This window comes from Spermophilus citellus (genome assembly GCF_964194105.1).
Source record: "Spermophilus citellus genome assembly, chromosome: 7".
Lineage (NCBI taxonomy): Eukaryota > Metazoa > Chordata > Mammalia > Rodentia > Sciuridae > Spermophilus > Spermophilus citellus.
This window is the reverse complement of record NC_138188.1, coordinates 49,753,799-49,775,704: the sequence shown is the minus strand read 5'-3', so window position 1 is coordinate 49,775,704 and position 21,906 is coordinate 49,753,799. Positions and strand designations below refer to the sequence as shown.

The window sequence follows — 21,906 nt, the reverse complement described above, 5'->3', positions numbered from 1 at the left end:
GTGCCCCCTCTGCGTCTATAGGTTAGAAATAACAAGCGTCAGTTTAGTAAAACAATCTTGTAACACCCACTAATTGGAGATTTCATGGTGAAATAGTCACACCCCTTCCCAGGTCTCAGGAAGGCATGTCCTCATTAGAGGCAGAAAGGTGATTAATTGTCACAGAGGTTTTTTTTGAGAATAATATTAACTAATGAACCACCTTAGCTCTTCTGGGGCTGGGGGTGGGTAGAGAATAAAGCCACAGTGGCAGAGCCCCCTTCTCCATCCAGAAGCTGCACTCCAGCCTTCTCCAGCAGGAGGATGGAACCCTTCCTGGGCAGGTAGTGGCCTGCCCACCCTATTACCCAGCCCTCCTCACCAGAGGCCTGGCCACCAGGGAAGAGGACCTTCCCCAGCTCTTCTCCAGGGGGGCGCTGGGCAGGGTGGGTGCCCTGAACAGGAGAAACATCTTCATCATCTGCAGACCAGAAAACTGAAGAGGGTTGAGGAGAGGTCTCCTCTGTTGTGTTCATGGAAATCATCCCCGTGTCTAACGGCTCAGGACAGCGGGTGGGGCAATAAAACTCACCTCCTTGTGCTTACCAGCCACCTGCTAAGGCCACTTCTGTTCTAGGGCTGTGGGTGTCAGCGCTGTGCAAGGCAAAATTCCAGCCTCTGCTTCTCTCTAATAAAAATAAAAAGTCTATAAACCACAGCTTTTAAACCAGCACAGAAAGCCTCCAAGGCCAGCGAGGCAGCCCATCTGAACAAAAGCAAGTCGGGGAATGGAGGGACAAGCCCAGGAAACACACACTTAGGTTTACTGAACTAAGGAGGAGGTATGGAACCGTCACCGGAGACTCAGACCTTGTCCCCCATGCCAATCCAAGAATGGGGACACGATTGAGAAAAAGGAAAAAGAAGTTTTAACTGCTGTGTTAGCAAAGAGGGACACGGAGGACTCCTGTCCCAGAGCTGTGACTGTTCCTGTTAGGGAGCTTTGAAAGAGGGGCCTTAAAGCTGTGTTCCAGGTGTGCCCTGTCAGGGGTCGTCATCTTCTGGTGGCCCTGAGGGAGAGCCGCTTCTTACATCTTCCAGCGCCTTCCTGAAGTTTGAGTTACTTCACTGCTGTGGTGGATATGTGCTCAAGGACAGATAACTCGGCCTAGAATGGCAGGAAGGGTGATCTTGCTTCCCCCAAGGGTAGGGAGGGGAGAGAGGAAGAAGAGAAGGGGGAAAAACCAAGTCAGTTTCAAAATAAGTCGCAATGGCAGAGCAGTAAGGGTGCTTCAAAGCATGAAGTGGAGCCCGTTACAGAACTTACTAGGTTTTCATTACTGTAACAAAATACCTAAGGAGGGCTTCATATGAAGGAAAGGAGGTTGATTTAGCTCACAGTTTTGCAGGGTCACTTCCAAGATCAGGTGGAGCTGGGTGTAGGTTGGACGGCATGGGCTTGGCCTCTTGTGAGGGCTATGGATGGTGGCACCCCTGGGCAGGAGGGTGTATAGAAATACAAAAGCAATTCTATCTCAGACAGAAGCAGAGAAGGTGGGAGGGGCCAGGCTTGCTCCTTTTATAACAACCATCTCAGGAGAATCACCCAAGCGAAACAGGAGAGCAACCCCACATACCTAGAGCTCTAAGAACCTCCCATGAGGCCCCCCCCCTTGGAAGTCCCACCACTGTCCTCAGCACCACCTGGGGACCTAGTTCCCAGAGCATGAACTTTTGGAGGAACATAACCATTCAAACCATCCCCGTAACTTAAGGTAAATATATATGATATTCAGATCTTACTTTATATTAACAGTTTTAAATCTAACTGAAAAACAAAGTTATTTTAATATTTACTATGCCATTCTCTCATAATTCCTTGCTGCTTCAGCATAACATTTTCTTCTGAAACAGCACTCTTTCAGGCTCTATTTTTTCACCGTAATGTGTGGAAACCAGGGCAGGGAGGGGCTTTTGCAGGTTAACTTTGGAACAGAGCCGACCCTAGACATGGGCTTTCTTCAGTGAGAATGAAATCATTGTTAAAGGCTCTCGCAGAGAACGCCCTCCGAGATGTGCATACAGTCTGCTCTGAGCATCTGTCCTATTTAGTCTTCAAAATCATTTTGTACCACGGCTTCATACTTTCAAATCATAGCCCTATCAAAAATCAGTTATTTGCTGGGACAGTGGCACACACCTGTAATCCCATCGGCTTGGGAAGCTAAGGCAGGAGGATCACGACTTTAAAGCCAATCTCAGCAAAAGTGAGGTGCTAAGCAACTCAGTGAGACCCTGTCTCTACATAAAATACAAAACAGGGCTGGGGATGTGGCTCAGTGATTGAGTGCCTTTGACCTCAATCTCTGCTACCCACCCCCCCCAAAATCAATTATGAAAGGTAAGCTAAGTAATGAAAATTTATTTTCACAAAGTTTGAAATGAGAGACATTTTTAGGATTCAGTTTTCAAAAACATAGTTTTAGAGAATGAATTTCAGGTGACCATAACGCATGTAGGAAAGGGGACCAGATTATTCCTCAACAAAGCTTTCGTTTGGTCAGGACTGAGAGGAACAAGTGACTGCTCAGGCACATGGCTGTCTCTGGCTCACGGGGTTGAGACTCACTGTTTCTCAACTTGGTGATGGATGGTGAGAACCTGTGCACACTCAGTAGAAGCCAGGGTTCAGGCTGCTTAGTTTGGCAGTACTGGGGAGAACAAGGGCCCTGTGCATGCTGGGCATGCACTCTACTGCCAAGCTCCATCCCCTGCTCCTGTACTTCAGATGTTGAAGTTCGATCCTTCCCTGGCCAGCAGTGTGCCGGGCCGTGCTCTCATGGTGGTGGCTCAGCCCCTGGAGAAACACCTAGTCGCAAAGGAAAAGGACCAGTGCTCTGCCCTGGACCGTGCAGCTGAGCTGAGGTTTGGCAGGTCAGGCGCACTGAATGCCTTTTTGACATTTTCATGTTGTGCTGGATTTTTCAGGACATAACTCCATTGTAAGTCGAGGAGCACCTACACTTGATAATGTCCCTACAGGAAAATACTCAGAATATCCAGTCGAGTTGTAATGCGGCAAGCAGAGCAGATGGGGCCCGGTCTTCCCGGCTCCATGGAGACAGGACTCTTCCTTTGAGAACACGAGCAGTTTAAAAGCCTCTGCAGCAGCTGCAGGTCAAGTCAGCAGATTCATTCAGCAAACACTGACCTGATTTTGCCTGAAGACAGAAGAATAGCCGATTTGTGGCATTAATTACTGTATCCGTAGCTTGTCCCATTTTTTTGCTCTTTAGCTCAAAGCAATTCCTGATGCATAAAAAAGTTAATGGACTTGGGTAGAGAGTCCAACAAAATGTGCCTCTTTGGTCCATGGCAACCTGCCCTTGCCAGGCCCGTCCATGGTGACACATGGTGACTTTCCCAGTGTGTTCTGCTCCTGAACAGTCTACAACATTTTCATCAGAGTAAGCCACTTATTGAGGCTCTGCCTTTCATAAGCTCCTTGTCCACAAATTCTTGGACCCTTTCAAAACTCTCACCACACCACATAGCTGTGTGTGGTCCTTTATATCTACGTTCTTATTTGCTGCTCTAAATAATACCACCAATAACTTAACTTGTCCTGAAAGTTCTCAATTTATTTATATTTTTAACATGCCGAGCCACAAAGATGCTGGTTATACTAACATCTGCAAATGCCTGTTTATACTCTGCACACAATTTCTGCAGAATTCCAAAGAGGCTCTTTTATGAATGAGTTTTCTGTAAAAAGGTTTTGACGCCCAGGCAATTTTTTCATTTAATAGACAGCCGCATTTCACAGCAGTGCGCTTATTTTATTCTCATTCAAAAACAAACAACAGCCATTTCTTCAGTCCATTAAGTCCTCAGATCCCTTCCCTCCGGTGCACCACTCATGGCTGGCTTGATTGTGGTGCTTTAGGACATAGTTTTTCTATGCAGACGTTCTTCGTTTGGATGATCTTCTCCTCCACCAGAAAAAAAGGGCTCTCGTATTAGTTCATTAAATGCTTAGCTGTGCTTTTTAGATCCACAGGTTCATTTTTCTCTTAATTTTACAGTAAGAAAAATGGTGGTCTACCTATGGTCTAAATTTCCTCTTTTGCTCCAGGTTCATGACTGCCAGTGTATAAGAACCCTGCTTGTACACTGATTTCGGTGTTGGGAAAACGATGGGAAGACATAATGGGGGCTCCGATGGGGAACATGCCAGCCTCGTGGGGACACAGATCCTCTGCTGTCCAGAGAAGCTGGGAATCAAAAGTTTAAGAAAAGTCTCCTAAGTATTTAAACCTTGGTGACTCACTCAAGGTTTATTAAAATGCCAAGTGGGTCACTCCATCTAGTCAAGCCTTGTAACTGAGTGTGGTTTCTGGCTGCCCATCTGCAACCTCTGGGGCTGCAGAGTTTAGTGGCAAAATCATTTTATACCCTACCTTTGTTTGGGTCCCCTGAGGACAAAGAGGGAAAGGTGTGATCAGGTCAACACACTTCTGAGGAGCATTGTGATTAAGGGGGGGATCTTCTAATGGGGCCTGTGGGTGATGACAGCGTTCTGAAGCCAGGTGTGTCTGGGTGGCCTGGCTAACTCACGTACAAGGGCTGGTTAATGTTGGGTTCCCCATATGGAAATGTGGACAATAAGCCTGCCTTGTGAGTGTGTCAAAATGAGCAGAGAAGCATCTCCTAGCACACAGCCTGGTATTTGAAAGGTGTTCTGTGCTATAGCAATGACCACTGTTATGAAATGTAAAAAGTTCACAGCAGTCCCCACAGGTCACCAAACACAGCCCTCTGCCCCTCGGCTGCCAGCACACTCCAGGACCCTCCCACCTGGCCTTGCCCAATCCCTGGCCTCTACCTGAAATGCCCGCCCCTTCCTTCTTCATCCAGTTAGGTCCTGTGAGACTCTGCCAAGGTGCCACCGTCTAGGAGGCTTCCCTGAGAGCCATCTGTCTAGGTAGAGCACTCCGTTCCCCTGCCGCCCAGGTCTGTCAGTCGGGGCATTGTGAACCTCCACCTCCTGGGTGGAGGGGGCAGACTGGTATGGCTGAGCCTGCTCAGAGGCGTCTGCCTCTCTCCAAAGAAGGCTCTGCCTCCCTGCCCTGCCCTCCCCACGCTCACCCCTGCTGTACCTCTGCCCCACCCAAGCCGGGGGAGAGTTCCATTCAGGAGGAGCAGGTCATACAGAGAAGGTGCAGAGTGACCCCTTCTGGGCCGTGTAAGCGAAGACCAGAAAGACATCAGAGGGGTTCCTTCAGAAAGCCGACAGGGAAGACAGAGCCCCGCAGTGGAGGTAAAGCAGGGTAGACGCGTAATCCAAGGTCTCACCTTCACCTTCAGGTGGCTTTGAGCCAAGCAAAAGCAAGAATGGGTGTGTGGCCAGGGTGGGCGTGACAGCAGGGTTCTTGTACAGTGGCAGTCATGAACCTGGAGCAAAAGAGGAAATATCATTGAGGACAGGGCTGCCATGAGCACCTGGGGTGAAGAAAAGGACCCCCTCCCCCGGGGCTTGCAGGTCCCTCTGACACCCAATGAGAGGAGAGACCAGAGCAGTCCACATGCACCTGCGTGCACTCTCACCCCGGCACCCTGAGAACTCCCCGTGCAACTCCTCCCTGAGATAGTCCTGCCATGGGGTTTCCTCTCATGTACACTATTAGAAATGTTTAGGAATAATGTGCCAATATTTAATCTTTTCTAGGAACATGGGTGACATTTGGAGGTCAGATTTCAGATGAGGTAAGTTAATTTTCGCATCTACTATGCTGATAAAAGGAAAATGCAGAGGGCCGTGCAATGGGAAGGCTGCTCCTGGGACCCCGACATTTTACAGGGATGATGCTCAGAGCCCAGGAAATGGTGAAGACTCAATTTCATCTTGCTTCTTGTGTGTACATTTGGCCTATTAATAGTCCTTGAGATTGTCAATCTATTAAACATGCAGGCTCAACAGAAAGTGAGACAGTTTAGAATTAATATTAGTTTATGAAAAGACTTCACTGCTGTCGTTGCGTGTGTTTGTTTTATTGATTTATTCCTTTCCTGTTTCAACTAGGGTGACCTGTTGGCCCCAGTCTGCACACGAGTTTCTCAGTTTTAGCACTGAAAGATCACATCACAGAAAGGCTCTTGGTCCTGAGCAAACCAGGCAATTGGTCACCCTGGTGTGGGCAAGATAACCAACCTGTCTATCCATTCTACAGAGAATGGGACAGTGATGCTGGAAGTCCACGGAAAGGACTAGCACATCATGCCCATCAGACGCTTGCTTAACCTCTGACTGGTAGGGAATGGCACTCAGCCAAGGGCAGCTATAGGAATTGTATTTACTGTAAAGTTCCTTTAGCTCATCATTTACACATTCAGAACAGTGCTTACCAAGGTGATGTTATTATCATTGGCTTCAGGGCATGAGGTATACAGGCACTGAGTGGCAAAAATTCCTTCTGAGTTCAACACCTTAGTGTGTTTCTGGTCCTTCCTTACCTACCTGCAACAACATTGAGGAGTCAGGATAGTGTATACCTGCAAGAACACTGAGGAGTGGGGATAGTCTACACCTGCAGAACCAGCAAGGAGTCAGGATAGTTACATACCTGCAGGACAACTGAGGAGTCAGGATAGTATATATCTGAACAACACCAACAAGTTAGGATAGTATATACTTGCAGAACCAGCAAGGAGTCAAGATAGATATACCTGCAGGATCACTGAGGAATCAGGATAGTATATATCTGCAAGAACACTGAGGAGTGGGGGATAGTATATACCTAAACAACACCAACGAGTCAGGATAGTATATACCTGCAGAACCAGCAAGGAGTCAAGACTACTGAGGAGTCGGGATAGTATATATCCACAAGAACACTAAGGAGTGGGGAATAGTTTATGTACACCTGCAGGGCCATCAAAGAATCAGAGATAGTATATCTGAGTGGATACACTCAGTGGGACCAGGTCCCACTCTGCATTGACTAACTTGAGTTACTAACTTTTACATTTACCAACAGCTGCCTCGTCACTAGATGCCCCTACTCAGCAGGATCTGGTTAGGATTAATGAGCAGTGTCTCAAAGTGCTTAGGCAGCCACCTGACCAAGAGAAGCCCTTTGCAGAGGCAGTGTTCACTTCCATGTTGTTCCTAAGGAGGAGCTTGGGGAACAGGGACCTCTCCCCACAGCTCCCAAAGTCACTAGTATAATTCAACAGATCTGGGGAGTCTCAGCTGCACGTTCTTATCTGACTGCCAGCTCCCAGTACTGGGCTTAGATCTCCATGGAGGGCTTGAATTATGGGGTCCCTAGGAAGTGGGCTCTAAGTTAGCAATGACCTACATGACAGCTGCCTAAATGTTCTGGGGACCCACCCAGGGCAGGGGAGGAAGCAGGATGGGGGAAGAACAGAGGGGATGGACCGACAGTGGCTAGCCAACCCCACGAGCTGAGCCAGTCAGCAGAGTTGTCCCAGGCTGGGGCGAGAGGACTGGGCCTTTACGTCCCTGTACCAACAGGCAAGTGGATGGAGGCTGACTGGAAGCAGGCCTGACCTTGGGCAAGGTGGCTCACACCTAGTACAATTTTGAGAGAAGGATGACCATTGAAGTGCTCCAGCGTCAGGGAATGATCCCGTCTTTCCTGAAGGAGGGCCTGAGGACACATGGCAGAGTCTGCTGCAGGTCCCAGGGTGGCAGCGAGCAGGGAGGGAGGTCTGAAGTGAGCAACCGGCTGTCTCCAGTCTCTGCTGTCCCCTTCACAGGGCCTGCTCTCTGCTGTCAGGGCCCCGGCTCCCTAGGCCAGGGCGTGCAGGGCTGAGCCCAGGGCTGAGGTCTTCAGATGCTGTGCCTGGGAAGTCCCTCCACATCAGTAGGCCAAGAATTCTCTTTCTTATCTTAAAATTCCTCCTTAGATAAGTCGTGCATTTCCCAAGAATCCACCATACATCAGGTGATACAGTACAAGGGTAAACAGACAGCAAGCGCGGTAATTTCTAAAACATAGGGCAGTCATAATGGGAAAAACCGTAGTTGTTAACTTCTAACCTTTAGTTATTTTAAGTACAGTGACAAGTTACAATCAGTAGTAGCACATTTGTTGCTGTTGTGCTGAAGGATCTGCGTGGATTCCACTTTGCTAGCATAACAATCTGCCTGTAGGCCAATTTTCAAAACAACAGAAAAACAATTTTTTTTTGGAAATGCTGATGAAGCGACTGGAGCCCACCTTCAAAAGCTGAAATGGAAAAATCAGTTGTAATCATCCCTAGGTGCGAAATTCCTCCAAAGACTGACACGTCAGTCAGCAGAATGAAAGCGTGGCCCCTCTCAACTGTGGGGTGCCACCTCACCTCTGCAGCTTTCCCCAAGTTGTGTCTAGCTGTCCCTCTGCTCCCCTGTGCCCTTGCCACTGTGGTCAGTGGCACAGAGGACGCAGGAGCTCCAGATGTCCTGCAGGCTGGGCGGTGGGGAGCTGACCCCAAGTCAGACATGGCTCCTTCTCTCCGTGTCCACTCAGCAGGCTTCGCAGGCTGCCTGGGGCTTGGCTGAACTTGGGTGTGGGAGTTTGATTAGTCATGCCCCTGTCAGACCTTTGGTTCATCAGCCAATTCCACTGAGCCTCCAGGGAGAAAGTCACAAGATTTCAGATCAGGAGGCATCAGCTGCCAAAAGCTATGGGCTCCAAGAGAGCAGTTGAGGACTGGAGTGGACAGTGGTGCACGTGACCCTCTTTGTCAGACATCAGACCACAGAGATGTCGTGGTACCAGGTCTGCCCAGCAGAGGGGGAAGCACAGATGTGCCCACCTGGCTGTGCTCCTAGCCCGCTTGAGGACACTGCCCACTCCACCTCTGAGGGCTGTCCCTCATGTCGCCCATGCCCGGGGCTGCTTTTATTCTCTTTCCAACTGAGAATGACAGGTGGTGGGTGAGACGCCAGGGTGCTCCTAGTGAAGGATCTCAAGCTGCTTCTCAGGTTTGGAAAACGCTGGGTGCTTCTCACTGGCCTCTGTGTCCCCTTGCAGGTCGCTGAACGGCTGATGACGATCGCGTACGAGAGTGGCGTTAATCTCTTCGATACGGCCGAGGTCTATGCAGCTGGAAAGTAAGTTGGTACCTGTCTGTGTCCCTCAAGGGCATCTGTGGCACCCAGAGAGCCTGCCCAGGCCTTTTCTAGGTGCTGGTGAGGAGGGCGCTGCTCTCTCCACCGGGGTTGGGAAGTTGACCACCCCTGGACCTCTTGCCCACCCAAACCATCCCTGTGTGGAAAACTTACCCGATGGAAGGTGGACAGTCAGCACCTGCTGTGGTCTACAAAGGGGCAGAGGTGGCTGGGCACCTGAGTGGTGGTGGTGGAGATCAGGGGATGGTAGTAGAATAGTTGAGCCAGGAAGTGAAAAAGCTGCGTCCGAAGGCTGTTTCCAAAGCTGGCCTCGACGCCATGTCTCCTGATTCGGAAGTCCCCAGGGAAGCTGGGACACCCTGCCTGCCTGGCAGCAGGGATGCCCTTCCTGTTTGCAGGCCTGGGCTACACTGGCACTCCAGGTAGATCAGACTTCAAAGCCAGACTCCCCAAAGATGCCAAGAAACCAACGCCTTGTGCAAGAGGCTTCTCAGAGCTGCAGACAAGGCTGCAGAGAGTCTCTTCTTTTAAGCAGCCAGACTAGTGGGGTTCCCTGGGAACCCAGTGCTGGTGTGGGGCTCTGGGGCAGGGCTTGAGAAGTCGGAACAGATGGGTGGCGTGCCTACAGGCCAGGCCTCCAGGTTCCAGCATAACCAGCACATGTCAGAACAGACCTGGGGCCTGGGCCTCCTGGAGTGGACACCATGTTCGGCTCCCGCAGCCAAAGAAAGGAAATCCTCAGTGTGAGCAGCTCTGCCATCCTGAGAGGACTGGGGGGCGTGGTCTCCTGCAGCCTCATTCCCTGCCCTGGGGAGGGTTAGGCCACCTGCGGGGCTCCTGAGTCAGGCTCCAATCACAGCAGGGCCACCAAGCACTTTCCCTGCTTGGTCACCTCCTGTCCAAGGACAGGTCTATGTTCAAGGACCCTCAGGAAGATTCAGAGCCCACATCCCTGCTGTTTTCTGTTGAAACCAAGGAGAGAACAAAGTGGTAAGGCCATACTCCCTCCTGCATCCCCTTCCCAGTGTTTTCTTCTTGGGCAGGAGAGGGTCCCTCCTGCCCCCTGCTGTGAGGGATGGTTATTCTGATTCATACTGATTGACTCTCAGTGTGGAGCTCAGAGAGGGTCGTGCTATGCTGTGTCTTGTCAGGCTGCCACGGCAGGTGGGGAAGGCAGACAGGAGAAATGAAGAGACAGGGATGATAGTCAGGGATCCTCAGCTGACCTGCAGCACAATTCAGTACAAGCTGTGTCCACTACAGACTGAGCTTGCAGTCAAGGCGGGTAGCTTGCATGGCTCCCTCTGTAGCCTGCTGAGGGGCCGATGCTAACCCTACCCACTCCCCTTCACAACACCCTGCACAGGGGGTCTTATTGGGAGGAGCGGGGAAGCAAGTTTTCGTTTTCTTGGTCTTGGTCCCAGGTCAGCAAGAAGGGAGGGCAGTGCCGTGTCTCCAGGGCACCTCTCCACAGCCCAGCCTTGGGGACAGAACAGACACTTGTCATGTCTCCTTATATGTTGCTCACATGACAAGTTTGCCTGGGACCCAGGACACTCTCATGTGAGCCACTGCACCTGCAGCCTGGCCTTGGGGACAGCTAAGCTCATATGAGGGTTTGCTTTATCCTCCAAAGCCACCAGGGAGCCAGCATTGCCTGACTAGGCCATCTAAAATGAGGTGTCCATGTCCTCCTGGCCACAACTGATGTTCTACAGCAGTTAGGGGAAAGCCCTGCCTCCCCCTGGACACTGCCAAGCAGGACATTTATGCATGTCCTCTGGCTGAAAAAACGCCTAACTGCCAAGTGGCTCCGGTGTTCTTTAGCACCAGGCTGATTTGGCAGGTGCCTCTGGAATGCTCTGGAGCAGGATTCTGCAGGTGCAGGCAGAAACAGTGGAGCTGTGCTTCCAGCCAAGAGCAGCTACTATCTGGGGGACATGGAGGCACCGGGTGGCTCTGGTGTTGGGTTGGTGCTTGTTCCTCCAGGACCCTGAGCCCTAAGACATCATCTGTTTCCCTCCAGGGCTGAAGTCATCCTGGGCAGCATCATCAAGAAGAAAGGCTGGAGGTACCGTGTTTTCCGTAACTGTTTGTTTGCCTTTTAAAATACTTATTATTTTTGTGCCACAGAAGGGAAAATAAAATCATATGCCACCTGATCAAAAGGCTGTCAAATAAAAAAAAATCAACCCTCAGTAAAGAAATGATTTACAGTGGCTTGAAAATAAAAGCCAACAAGTTCATTACCTATGCCTCAAAAATGATGGAATAGTCATCGATCACCATGAATCACTGCAGGTTGGCAGGGAAAGAGGGCTGCTTAAGAGACATTGGTGCCTGAAAGAAAGTGACAAGTTCGTGTCTTTGCCATTTGTGGTCTGGTGAAGGAGGCGAGCTGCAGGCAGCTGACTGTGTGCACACTCAGATTCGTGTTCACCGGTCATTTTAGTAGCGACTGCAGCTCCAGGTAAGGAATGAAACAAGAAGCCCTTGGGGTCAGTCCCCAAGCCTCTTACCTGAACCCATCAGCCAGCAGCTTCCCTGTGCCCGGGAACCCCATCAGCTCCAGGGTATCCAGGAAACTGCTTCCTCTGCTACCCCTCCAAGAAGCACAAAGCACTGTGCATACCCGTCCCATCCCGCCACCTCTGGAGCCATGGCATCTTCGGGGGAGGGGACAACCCCCTCCACTTCTCCATGGTGTCTCAGCAGCCACTTCTTGCCCAACATGAGCACAGAACCAGCAAAGACTGCTGGGCAAGTCAGGGGTCCTGCTCTGCTCTGGAAGAAGGTCCAGTGGCGACCAAGTAAATGAGAATGTCCTAGGGCCATTGAAGAAAAGTACGCAGCTCGGTACTCACACAGGTGCTTCTAAGGGAGTCCAGGAAACATAGACACCCAACACCCGCAGCTCAGCCCTGGCTTTGTCGTGCCTCTGCATGCATGGGTTAAACACCTCTGGGAGGAGAGGCCACAGCGGAGATCACCTACGTTCTTAGGGCGATGTACGTCTGGCAGGCAGAGAGAGCCTTATTAATGTGGAAGCCAGGCGCCTGTGGAGACCTGAACAAGAAAGCCATGGCCTTTTTTCACTCTCCCTTCTCCTCTCTGCCACCCCAGGGGACTGTGAGGGTGGTAAGAGAGAACTGTTCTTCCCCTCACACCCCAGTCCTTCACCTGGGCTCCAGTATTACCTTGTCCCCCTCAGAGTGACGTGGCTCCATCCCTGCCTGACAGGGCCTGCAGCTGTTCCCTAGCGCTGCTGCTGCAACAAAGCCCCATGAATTGTGTGGCTAACACAACAGAAATTAACTTTTGCCTAATTCTGGAGGCTGGAATTCTAAAATCAAGATGTTGGTAGGGCCACGCTCCCCCTGAAATTTAGGTGAAACCCTTCCCCTCCTTCCCAGCTCCTGGGGGGGGGGGGATCCTTGGCTTGTAGGCAGCACTTTAGCCTCGGCCTCCTCACCACACAGCTCCTTCCTGTGTTGTCTTCCTCTAAGGACAGCAGTCACATCAGCTCTGGGGTCCACCCCACTCCAATATGACCTTACCTCAACCCAATTAATTACATTTACAATGACACTGTTTCCAAATAAGCTCACACACTCCAAGGTGCTGGGAGTTAGGAATTTAACATGTTTGTTTTTGGAGGGGACATAAAAACTGCACCTATAACAAAACCCTTAGAGCACTGAGCGTGGTGGCGCACACCTGTAATCCCAGCCACTTGGGAGGCTGAGGCAGGAGGATCACAAGTTTGAAGCCTAAGCAACTTAGTGAGACTCTGACTCAGAATAAAAAAGGCTGTAGATGTGGCTCAGGGGTTAGGTGTCCCTGGGTTCAGTCCCTGATACAAAACAATAATAACAACAACAAAAAAAAAACCTTGGAGCCAAGCCCACCAGTAGTGCAGTGAAGCTCCAGAGTACACCTGAGGACGAAGAGGGGGCACCTCCCATGTGCTCCACTCCTCCCCCTGGGCACCCTGAGCCACCCCTCTCCAGGGCCGCAGAACCTCTTACATGCACCCTTTGAAAACCAGACTCACATGCATATTTCATAAGCTTCCCTTCAGCCTTGCAAACAAAACCAGGAGCTCCTACCATGTTGCAAAAAGCTTGTATCAGTTCATGGTTGCCCCTGTGAGACTGGGAAAAGATGAGCCTGTCATCCCAGCACTGACCCTGTAAAGCAGCTTCACCAGGGACACCTGGCCTCTCACCCCTGAGCTGCTGCTTGCTGGCTGTGTGATCCAGGGCAAGTTGCTTCACTTCTCTGATCCTCAATTTCCCCACCTATAAAATGGGCAGCGTTACTGTGGATGACCTGTCGTGCTGACAAAGTGAGAGAAGGTGGGCAGAAGCCTTTTGCAGGCTGTGCTGCCTCACCAGCTCATTCTCATTCTGCACCCACTCTCAAGAGCTGCTCTAATAGCTTCCACGAGAGTCAGAGATGATTTGCCAGGCTGCTGTAGTCTTCTCTGGCTGTTGAGCATCATGTTAGTGTGCACACGCATAGAGGCCAAAGCCTCACTGTAGGCAGGTAAGTCTACGCTGGTGTTGTGATAGAACCCGCAGCTTTGGCAGGCCCCACTGCTCTGAGAAACTGAAAGGTCTGGTTCATTTTTCATCATATCCCATGCAGCCTTGTTGGAAGGTGGAAAGGGCTTGCTGGAGGAGACCCTTTCCCCTATGGCAGGTTGCTATTAGGGTACACACCGGGGCTGGTACATTAGCCTGGAATCTACGTAGGCCCTCTGGCTGTGTCATCTCCAGGAGCATGTGTTTGTAGTGCTTCCATTACTGTGACTTACAGAATTTTTCAGGGATTCAACTTCAGTGAGATGGGGTTGCTGACATGTTCAACAGATTTTTCTTGTTGCAAGTGGGTTGTCAGAACTGTCACCGTCTTTCCCCAGTGGTTGTCATTAACCACGCCAGGCTGTTATCCTGAGAGCCTTGAGGGTCCACCCTACAGCCCACGGGATTATAAGTGCTTGACTTCAAATACTTCCAAAGTTTGGTCTTAACCTTCAAATCTCAAATGATTTTTGCCCCAGAGCAGCTCAAACAGATCACACACCCAGAGAGTGTGGATGACACTGAGATCTGCCCCCACTCTTCATTCTGTGGGGGCAGTGCTCAGACCTCGTTCTACGGCACCAGGGAGTCTTTCCCACCCTCAGGTGTGCCGTGGAGGAGGTAACCAAGGAGCTGACAAGATGTCTGTATTTCCTTCCCTTGGAGGTTAAGTGGTAGAGCCTTGAATAAAGGATTTTAGGACTGTTTTCCTAAAATAGGATTTCCATTGAATAAAACACTCAAAGAAAGTATTGACTGTTGGACTTGACCTTGTCACTCATATTGCTGTACGGTCCGCTGCAGCCTGTGCGTGATGGTTGGGAGGATAACACCTGGGAGTCTTGGGCCCATGGTCCTGGGCACAGGGTGGACTTCCTCCTGGGCAAGTTCACGGGCAATAGCACTGTGCCAGATGCCCATGAGCGTCTGCTCATTCGTGTTCTAAGGCCACTCACCCAGAAGTCCACTCGCTTCCCTTCCCGCTCTGGCGGCTGGCCCTCCAGCTGACCTCCAGGCACCTGAACTGCCACTGCCCTCCTCCCACTCCATCCCTGTCCTCTGGGGCCCTACTTTCTTCTTACATTTCATTGGTATGAATTAGCTAATTTATCTCCTTAGCAATGTTTTGTGAGGCACAATAACAACTTCTTTCTAGTACGATGATAACAACATGCCCACAGCGTGTTTACGGTTTCTCTGTGTCTGTTTGCTGTGCAGGAGGTCCAGCCTGGTCATCACGACCAAACTCTACTGGGGTGGAAAGTAAGTCAACTACTTATTTTATTTTCCCTACTGGAGAGTTCATGCCTTTATTCTTTTAGGTAACTATTTTACATCTAACTTTCACCAAATTTGATTGGCTTAGAGACAGGGCTTTTTTCTCCCTCTCAGACTAAGGAAAAATCAATTCACTTAGGAGGCAATTCTAGCAAGAGAGTCCCAAAGAAATCTAGTACAAGGCTGGTGGCCACTTGTTACCAAGTGATTCGTGCAGATTTTCCTAATCTCAGTGTCATACTTAGAACCATTTCCAAAATAGAGTCCAAATTTCAAGAAAAGAAAATAAACACAAAGCGTTACAGAATAAAAGCGACTCAAATCTGCCCAACTCGGAGACTTCTGTGGAATGTGAAGATAAAAATACCTTGTCTGGCTTCACAGGCAAGTGTCTGATCATCTCTTCAGAGTGCTCTGAAAGTACTGATCAAAAGGACCACGTCCCTGGAGAACCCTGGGAAGCCGTGCCGGGGTCACACACTGCCAGGCGAATGGGAGAGAAGTCCCCTCTCCGCTGTAGGATGCAGAACAGCTTCCGCAGGACGGACGGATGCTGATGGCCAGCTTGCTCTTGGAGCCGGAAGGCTGGCCCCTCTGACCCACACGTACAGACCACAGCTCTTCCACACTTCAGGGCACAGTCGGCAGTGCTTCTCAGGGAAATCCGAAAGGCTGGAGTCTTAACAAGAGACAGAAACAAACAAAACCTTTGTTTTACCATCTATAATTGATTGGGAACAGTCTGTTTTTCTTTAATAGGAAGCAAAAGCCAGTTATTTGGGGGGAACCTTCTATTCAGAATGTCTCTGTGCGCGCGCACACACACACACACACACACACACACACACTTATAGTTTGTTGTTCTTGAGCCTGTTGATGACTACCTGAAGACAGAAAGGTGGTTTAGATTTATAATCCTATTGTCTGGTATAAAACAAGGCAATCTGGCACCCTGAGAACAGGGGCGCCCACTGTCTGTGCTTTGGCTCATGGTTCTACTGCCTGGTACTTTTGCCATGGTATGAAAACCTTGCCGTCATATAGAAACAAACAGGAATTGGGACACTCTCATGAACCACTATATAATGAAGTCCCACATACAATGGCCTCTGTTTGTAACAGATACAGTAGACGGGTGTATTCACAAAGATGAGTGGGCAACCACCACGCGGGAAAAGAGGCTGCCCAAAGTGTGGACGTAGAAAAAACAGCTCACCAATACTCCACACTTCAACAGCCCCATTTCCTTCTAATTTTCCAGAGCTCAGGAACTGTCCAGGAGGGCCAAAGTCCTTATCTACAAATGTTTCCCTTCTTACGATACTAATTTAAGGAAAGTTGGTTCATCACATTTTTAAAAAGAATGGTTGTTGAATTTTTTTGGAATTCATATTTGCTTTCCTTTTCAATTTGCTTCCTTTCTTGGAAAAGTGAATGGTATTATGGCCATCTTAGAGTCGACTCACATATATGTGTCAAGATTTTTGTCTTCTTTAGACGGATTGGGAACTATGTGTCAAACCACATATGGAGAGGGTCACGTGCCTGAGCTGTTAGCTTGAGCCCAGAGCTGAGGGGTATCAATGGTGTGGTCACAGCCATGGTCAATTCATATCCTGAGGCCTCTGAGGAGGAGGTCTGGCCAGGCACAGTGGCGCACACCTGGAATCCCAGCAGCTTGGGCAGGTGAAACAGGAGGATTGTGAGTTCAAAGCCAGCCTCAGCAAATGCGAGGTGCTAAGCAACTCAGTGAGACCCTGTCCCTAAACAAAATACAAAATAGGGCTGGGGATGTGGCTCAGTGGTCAAGTGCCCTTGAGTTCACTCCCCCGTACCCCCCTGCCAAAAGAGGTGTGCACAATGTGCTGCTCCCCAGCCTTCCCTCCTCAGCAACTAGTGGTACAGAATTGGCCAAGAACAGGGTGTAAAATTAGCAATTCAGATTTAGTAAGAATGATTATTTTTCTGCAATTTGAAACAAAAAAAATTTTTTTTAAAGAACACCCCTGCTTATAGACATTTGCTTCTCTTTTGTTGCAGAGCTGAAACAGAAAGGGGGTTGTCAAGGAAGCATATTATTGAAGGTGGGTACTGCTACTTTGATTTTATTTTCATATATGGGATTCTGGTTCAAGAAAAGTAGTAAACAAATAGATTCAAAACCCATTGGAAGGGGGAAATATGTATATATATAAAGAACCACAATCAGCCATGTTTGTTCCTGGATTTGCATGTGGGGGGCACAGGGACATAGGGAGACTGGGAGCCCCCTACCAAAAGGCAACTGTCCAGAACTCTTGTCTTGTACAAGCTTCTATCAATATAATGAAGTACTCCCATGAGACTTTTCAAAAGGCTTTATTGAGATACAACTTGCACATTATGAATGTTGGCTCTGAGATATGTGATAACCTTCATAACCTAATATTGCAACATTTTCATCCATCCAAAAAGACACTTGGCACCCATGAGAAGTCACTCCACTACCTATTCACCCTCCACAGCCCAAGCAACCACAAATCTACTCTAGAGATTCAACAGACGGTTCAGGACATTTTCATCACGGGCTTCTTTCACTTAGCATGATGTTCACATACCTACCTTGTAGCATGTGTCAGTACTTCATTCTTTTTGTTTTGCCAAATAATATTTCACCATATAGGTATATCATATTTTGTTACTTATTGGTTGATTACTTTGGGGTTGTTTTCACCTTTCGGCTATTATGAATAATGTGGCTGTGATGATGGGTGTACAGGTTTTAGTGTGAACACATATTAGAACTACTTTTAAGAAGGCATATACACAGCCATAGGGAAAACTTGTAGAAAATTACCACTGGTATTTGAGTCACAGTGCCATTGCTTTTGCAATGGTATCCAAAACTCCACATTGTTTACAAATAAGCAGGAAATAAACAGTCTGCAAGGACCATGGTGTGGTGCAGTAATGTTGTTCTACCTCATGGTGGGGACTGTGAGAGTTTGGAATGGTTTTTATTTATTGTTTGTCTATACATTAAAAATTTTTATACTTATACTTTTTGCAATCATAAAAAAGTGTTTAAAGAGGCTGCCTCATATTTTCAATCTTTATACCAGTTTATAAACTATTTCATAAAAATCCAAGCTTTTTTGTTAACTTTACATGCACCATGAATCATTGAGACTGATGATTTTCCCCTTCTTTAGAAATAATTTCATCTAAGCAATACCAACACCACCCAAACCAAAATGTACTTTAATCACAAAACTTTAAAAATAAAAATAAAGAATGGGAGTCCTCCTGTCTTATTTCATCTCTCCATAGTTTAACAATCTAGTGTAAGAGTTTAACAGATCTCCCTTAGTTATGCAGCCTCCTTTCTCTACCCATTGATCTGTATACTCACTTGTGTTTAAAAATATAGAAATATGTGTATTAATGCAGTAGAATCAGGCTATGAATATTAGTCTACACCTTGTTTATTCTCGATTAAATTATATTCTACACACACACACACACACACACACACACACACGTGACATAGACATTTCCAGTCTTCAGTATTTCCAAGGGTTATAAGTGACCTTCTTGCCATAGTGAGGATGAGTCTAGATGGGGCATTATTAGGCCAAGGAACAAGGCATGTTCTACCACAAAATTATTTTCTAAAATGAATATGTCAATCAATTGAATGAGCTGTTTTCATTTACTTGCTTATCCATGCACTCATTTATTGTGAGTCTAAGCTCATTTCGTAACTTCTTTCCCTGAAGATCAGCTCTTCATGTCCTTGGGTCTTTTGCCTTCTGAGAGTTTGGCTGGCTCTTGCTAGCCTGCAAAAGCTCTCTATGCATGAGTGATGTCACTCTTTGTTGATCCTGTGAGTGGCAAATACTTTTCCCCAGGATCTCATTTCAGCAGTGACCCTTTTCTCCCCGTGCACCTAATCTAAAAGAGAACGTTTTATGTGAGGATACTCATTCCAGTTTGGAAGGTGGAGGTTCTTACTGACCTGTGAATGTGACTACTTTGAGATGTTTTAGAATAGCAGTAAAAAAAAAAAAAAAAAAAAAACTCCAGTATTCAGTCAGGGAGACCTTTTTAGGATTAATTTTTATTGATGCATTATGATCTTACACACTAGTAGGGTTCGCTGTGCTGTTTGTACATGCACACCACATAATTTGGACAATTTCATCCCACAATACCTGTCCTTTCCCTCCCCCTGGATCCTGTCTTCTGCTTCTAACTGTCTCCCTTCTGATTTCATGAAATTCTCCAACTCCCCCCACCTTTTTTTTTTTTCTTTCTTATACCTTCCACATAGGAGAGAAAGTGTATGACCCTTGACTTTCTGAGACTGGTTTCTTTCACTAAACATAATGCTCTCAAGTTCCATCCTAAAATGGAGAATTTTGAAATCAGATCTCAGAACACACACACACACACACACACACTTTTAACAATAATAATTATATCATTCCATTGTTTCCAAGTTTTGCTATGAGCCTGGCATTTCTCACTGGCTGGTTTTTATTCTGCTTGTAGGCATGTGGGTTTTGAAATCAGACCCGTCTGGGTTCTGACAGTCATTTCTGAGCTGGATGACTGTGTGCTGACCAGACCTCACTAAGCCCCTGTTCCTGTCCCCTTGACTGTAAACAGCCCACAGATGTTCCTTCCTCACAGCATTACTAGTGGGGATGGAAATCAGCTAATCCTCCTGGAGCACAGTTTCTGCTGTGTCATGAACAATAAATGTCATTTCTGTCCTCACCGGTGCCACTGTTCCCATAAGTGTGGCTGCTAGCCTGCTCTTTATGGACAAGAACACAAAGCAGGTTCCCGTGAACCACCACCTCCTGCCCCCAGGACACTCCCCAACACCTCTCCCAAGCAGAATCCCCTCCCAGGCAGAGTCCAGGCTGACACCAAAGCCCACCCAGGCTACCTCTGCACAGGCACGCTCCTGCTCCAGCGCAGGCCAGAATCCCGCCCTGTGCCAGGGAGTCCTCAGCAGAAACAGCAGGTGCCACCTTGAAGTTCCCATTGGAACCAACAGTAGGCTGTCTGGAAGTTTCTGGCTTTTCTTTTTAATCTAATTAATTATAAAAGAGAGAGATTCGGTATAACCAGAGAAGTGAAAATCTGTGGTCCAGTGAATGAACCTTAGAAACATTATCCTAAGTGAAAGAAGTCAGGCATAAAAGGCCACATATTACATGATTTCTTTTATATAAAATATCTAGAATAGGGATTGAGATAGAAATCAGATTAATGGTTTCCAGGGACTGGGTGGAGTGAGGAATGAGCAGTGACTACTTAATGACTATGAGACTTCTTTTTGTAGTAATGATGATGTTCTAGAATTAAATAAAAGTGACGATCACACATCCTTGTGAATATGCTAAAACCACTGTATACTTTGAATTGTTGAATTTTATGGCTTATGAATTATATATCAATTAAATATTTAGCATTTTGCCTAAAGATGTCTTTGAGGAAAAAAAATAAAACCTACTCTGAGTGAGTCAGACAAAAAATGCATGGAAACAATACAAAATTTTATTTCTTACCTTGTTGCTGAGTGTCTCTGTGATACTTTAAGCTTCCCAGACAATTTTTCACAAGCTATAGCAGCTTGAAAGTATAAGGGTCCACTTAGGATATTGGCTCATTTCCAAACTAATGTAGATAGTGTCAACCTTTTCTGCTTCTTTTATAACAGAAATGATCAAGAATATCTCATTTCTGGAAGGGGTAGTAGGGAAAAGACTTCAGTGGCAGTATACCTCCAAGGTCAACTGGGACAACACCTCAGCCTTAAGGTTAAGCAACATTTGATTTCAGCTGTAATTGTTTATCTGTTTAACCTCCATTTGATAAAATTTCCCACTTGGGATGATACAAAAGCTTATTTATTCATTGTACACACCATTAAAGTTTGTATGTTTGATATGCAAAAAAAAAGAAAATCTGTGGTCCATTTGTGTATGATGAATTGAAGAGCATTCTGCTGTCATGTAAAACTGATTAGAACAAATTTTTTTAAAAAAACACAAATAAGTAAAAAAAAAAAAGAAAGAAAGGGGGAGAGATTCAGAAAATGGCTCACTCTGGACTCAAAAAGAATTATAAAATCAAACAGAAAGAGAATAGAGATGCATTGCTACTGTCATCTCCATCGGATTTCCATGCTTTGACATTTCCCAGTGTGAGTGCGTAATTTCAGAATTCACTCTCTTTTAAATCAGTTTTCTTCAAGCCTCACACAACTTAATAGAAGTACCTTAAATTTCTTCTTCTAAACCAGTTCAGTTGGAATCCAAACTGACCCAGATTCAAACTTCAACATAAGACTTCACACTTTTGAGACTGAGATCACTTATTACGATGTTGCTAATGTTGATGTTTTGAAGTTCATAGTTTCAGCCAAAGACAAGAGCTCATGAACAGAAATTAGAGAATTAAGTGAATTTTTCAGAAAAGCCGAGACATGAGATTTCTAAACCAAAATAAAATTTGAAGAGGTTTACACATAATTATCCTTGGAATTCATTGCTATTTTTTCTGTGATGAAGGGGACCTTATTTAACATTGGAGACTCTTCTGCACATTAAATTTGAGAAGCACTGTTAGAAGATAAGACAAAGTCCAATTCATGTAGGATTCAGGCTACTTGCAGGCTGGGTGGCCTTGGCCACCTGAGTTAGTTTACAGAGTATAAAATGAGCTTGACTTGTGCACAAGGTAGTTTTGAAAATGTTCGTATGAGAGGTCTTTTCAATGAGCCCAAATTCTTTGATTGAGATCAGCTGGTGTAATGTTCTCTTTAGATTCACAGAAAGAGGGAAGAAATCTCATCAGCAGCTCATTACCTCCATTTACAACCCCAAGGTCCTTTCAGGCTCTAAATTTCTATGCATTCATTCAGCC

The 21,906-nt window shown here is 47.2% G+C and overlaps 1 protein-coding gene across 3 annotated transcripts in view; it reads left to right on the top strand.

Annotated features, from left to right (window-relative positions):
• Positions 1-21,906, top strand: part of KCNAB1 (potassium voltage-gated channel subfamily A regulatory beta subunit 1) — a 338,389-nt gene that overhangs the window by 257,454 nt on the left and 59,029 nt on the right. For all 3 annotated transcript variants that reach the window (XM_081302291.1, XM_081302292.1, XM_081302293.1), the window contains exons 3-7: positions 5,708-5,745; positions 9,024-9,103; positions 11,148-11,192; positions 14,926-14,970; positions 17,026-17,069. In XM_081302291.1, the coding sequence (XP_081158417.1) occupies positions 5,708-5,745; positions 9,024-9,103; positions 11,148-11,192; positions 14,926-14,970; positions 17,026-17,069 (252 nt within the window). The remainder of the gene's footprint in view (positions 1-5,707; positions 5,746-9,023; positions 9,104-11,147; positions 11,193-14,925; positions 14,971-17,025; positions 17,070-21,906) is intronic.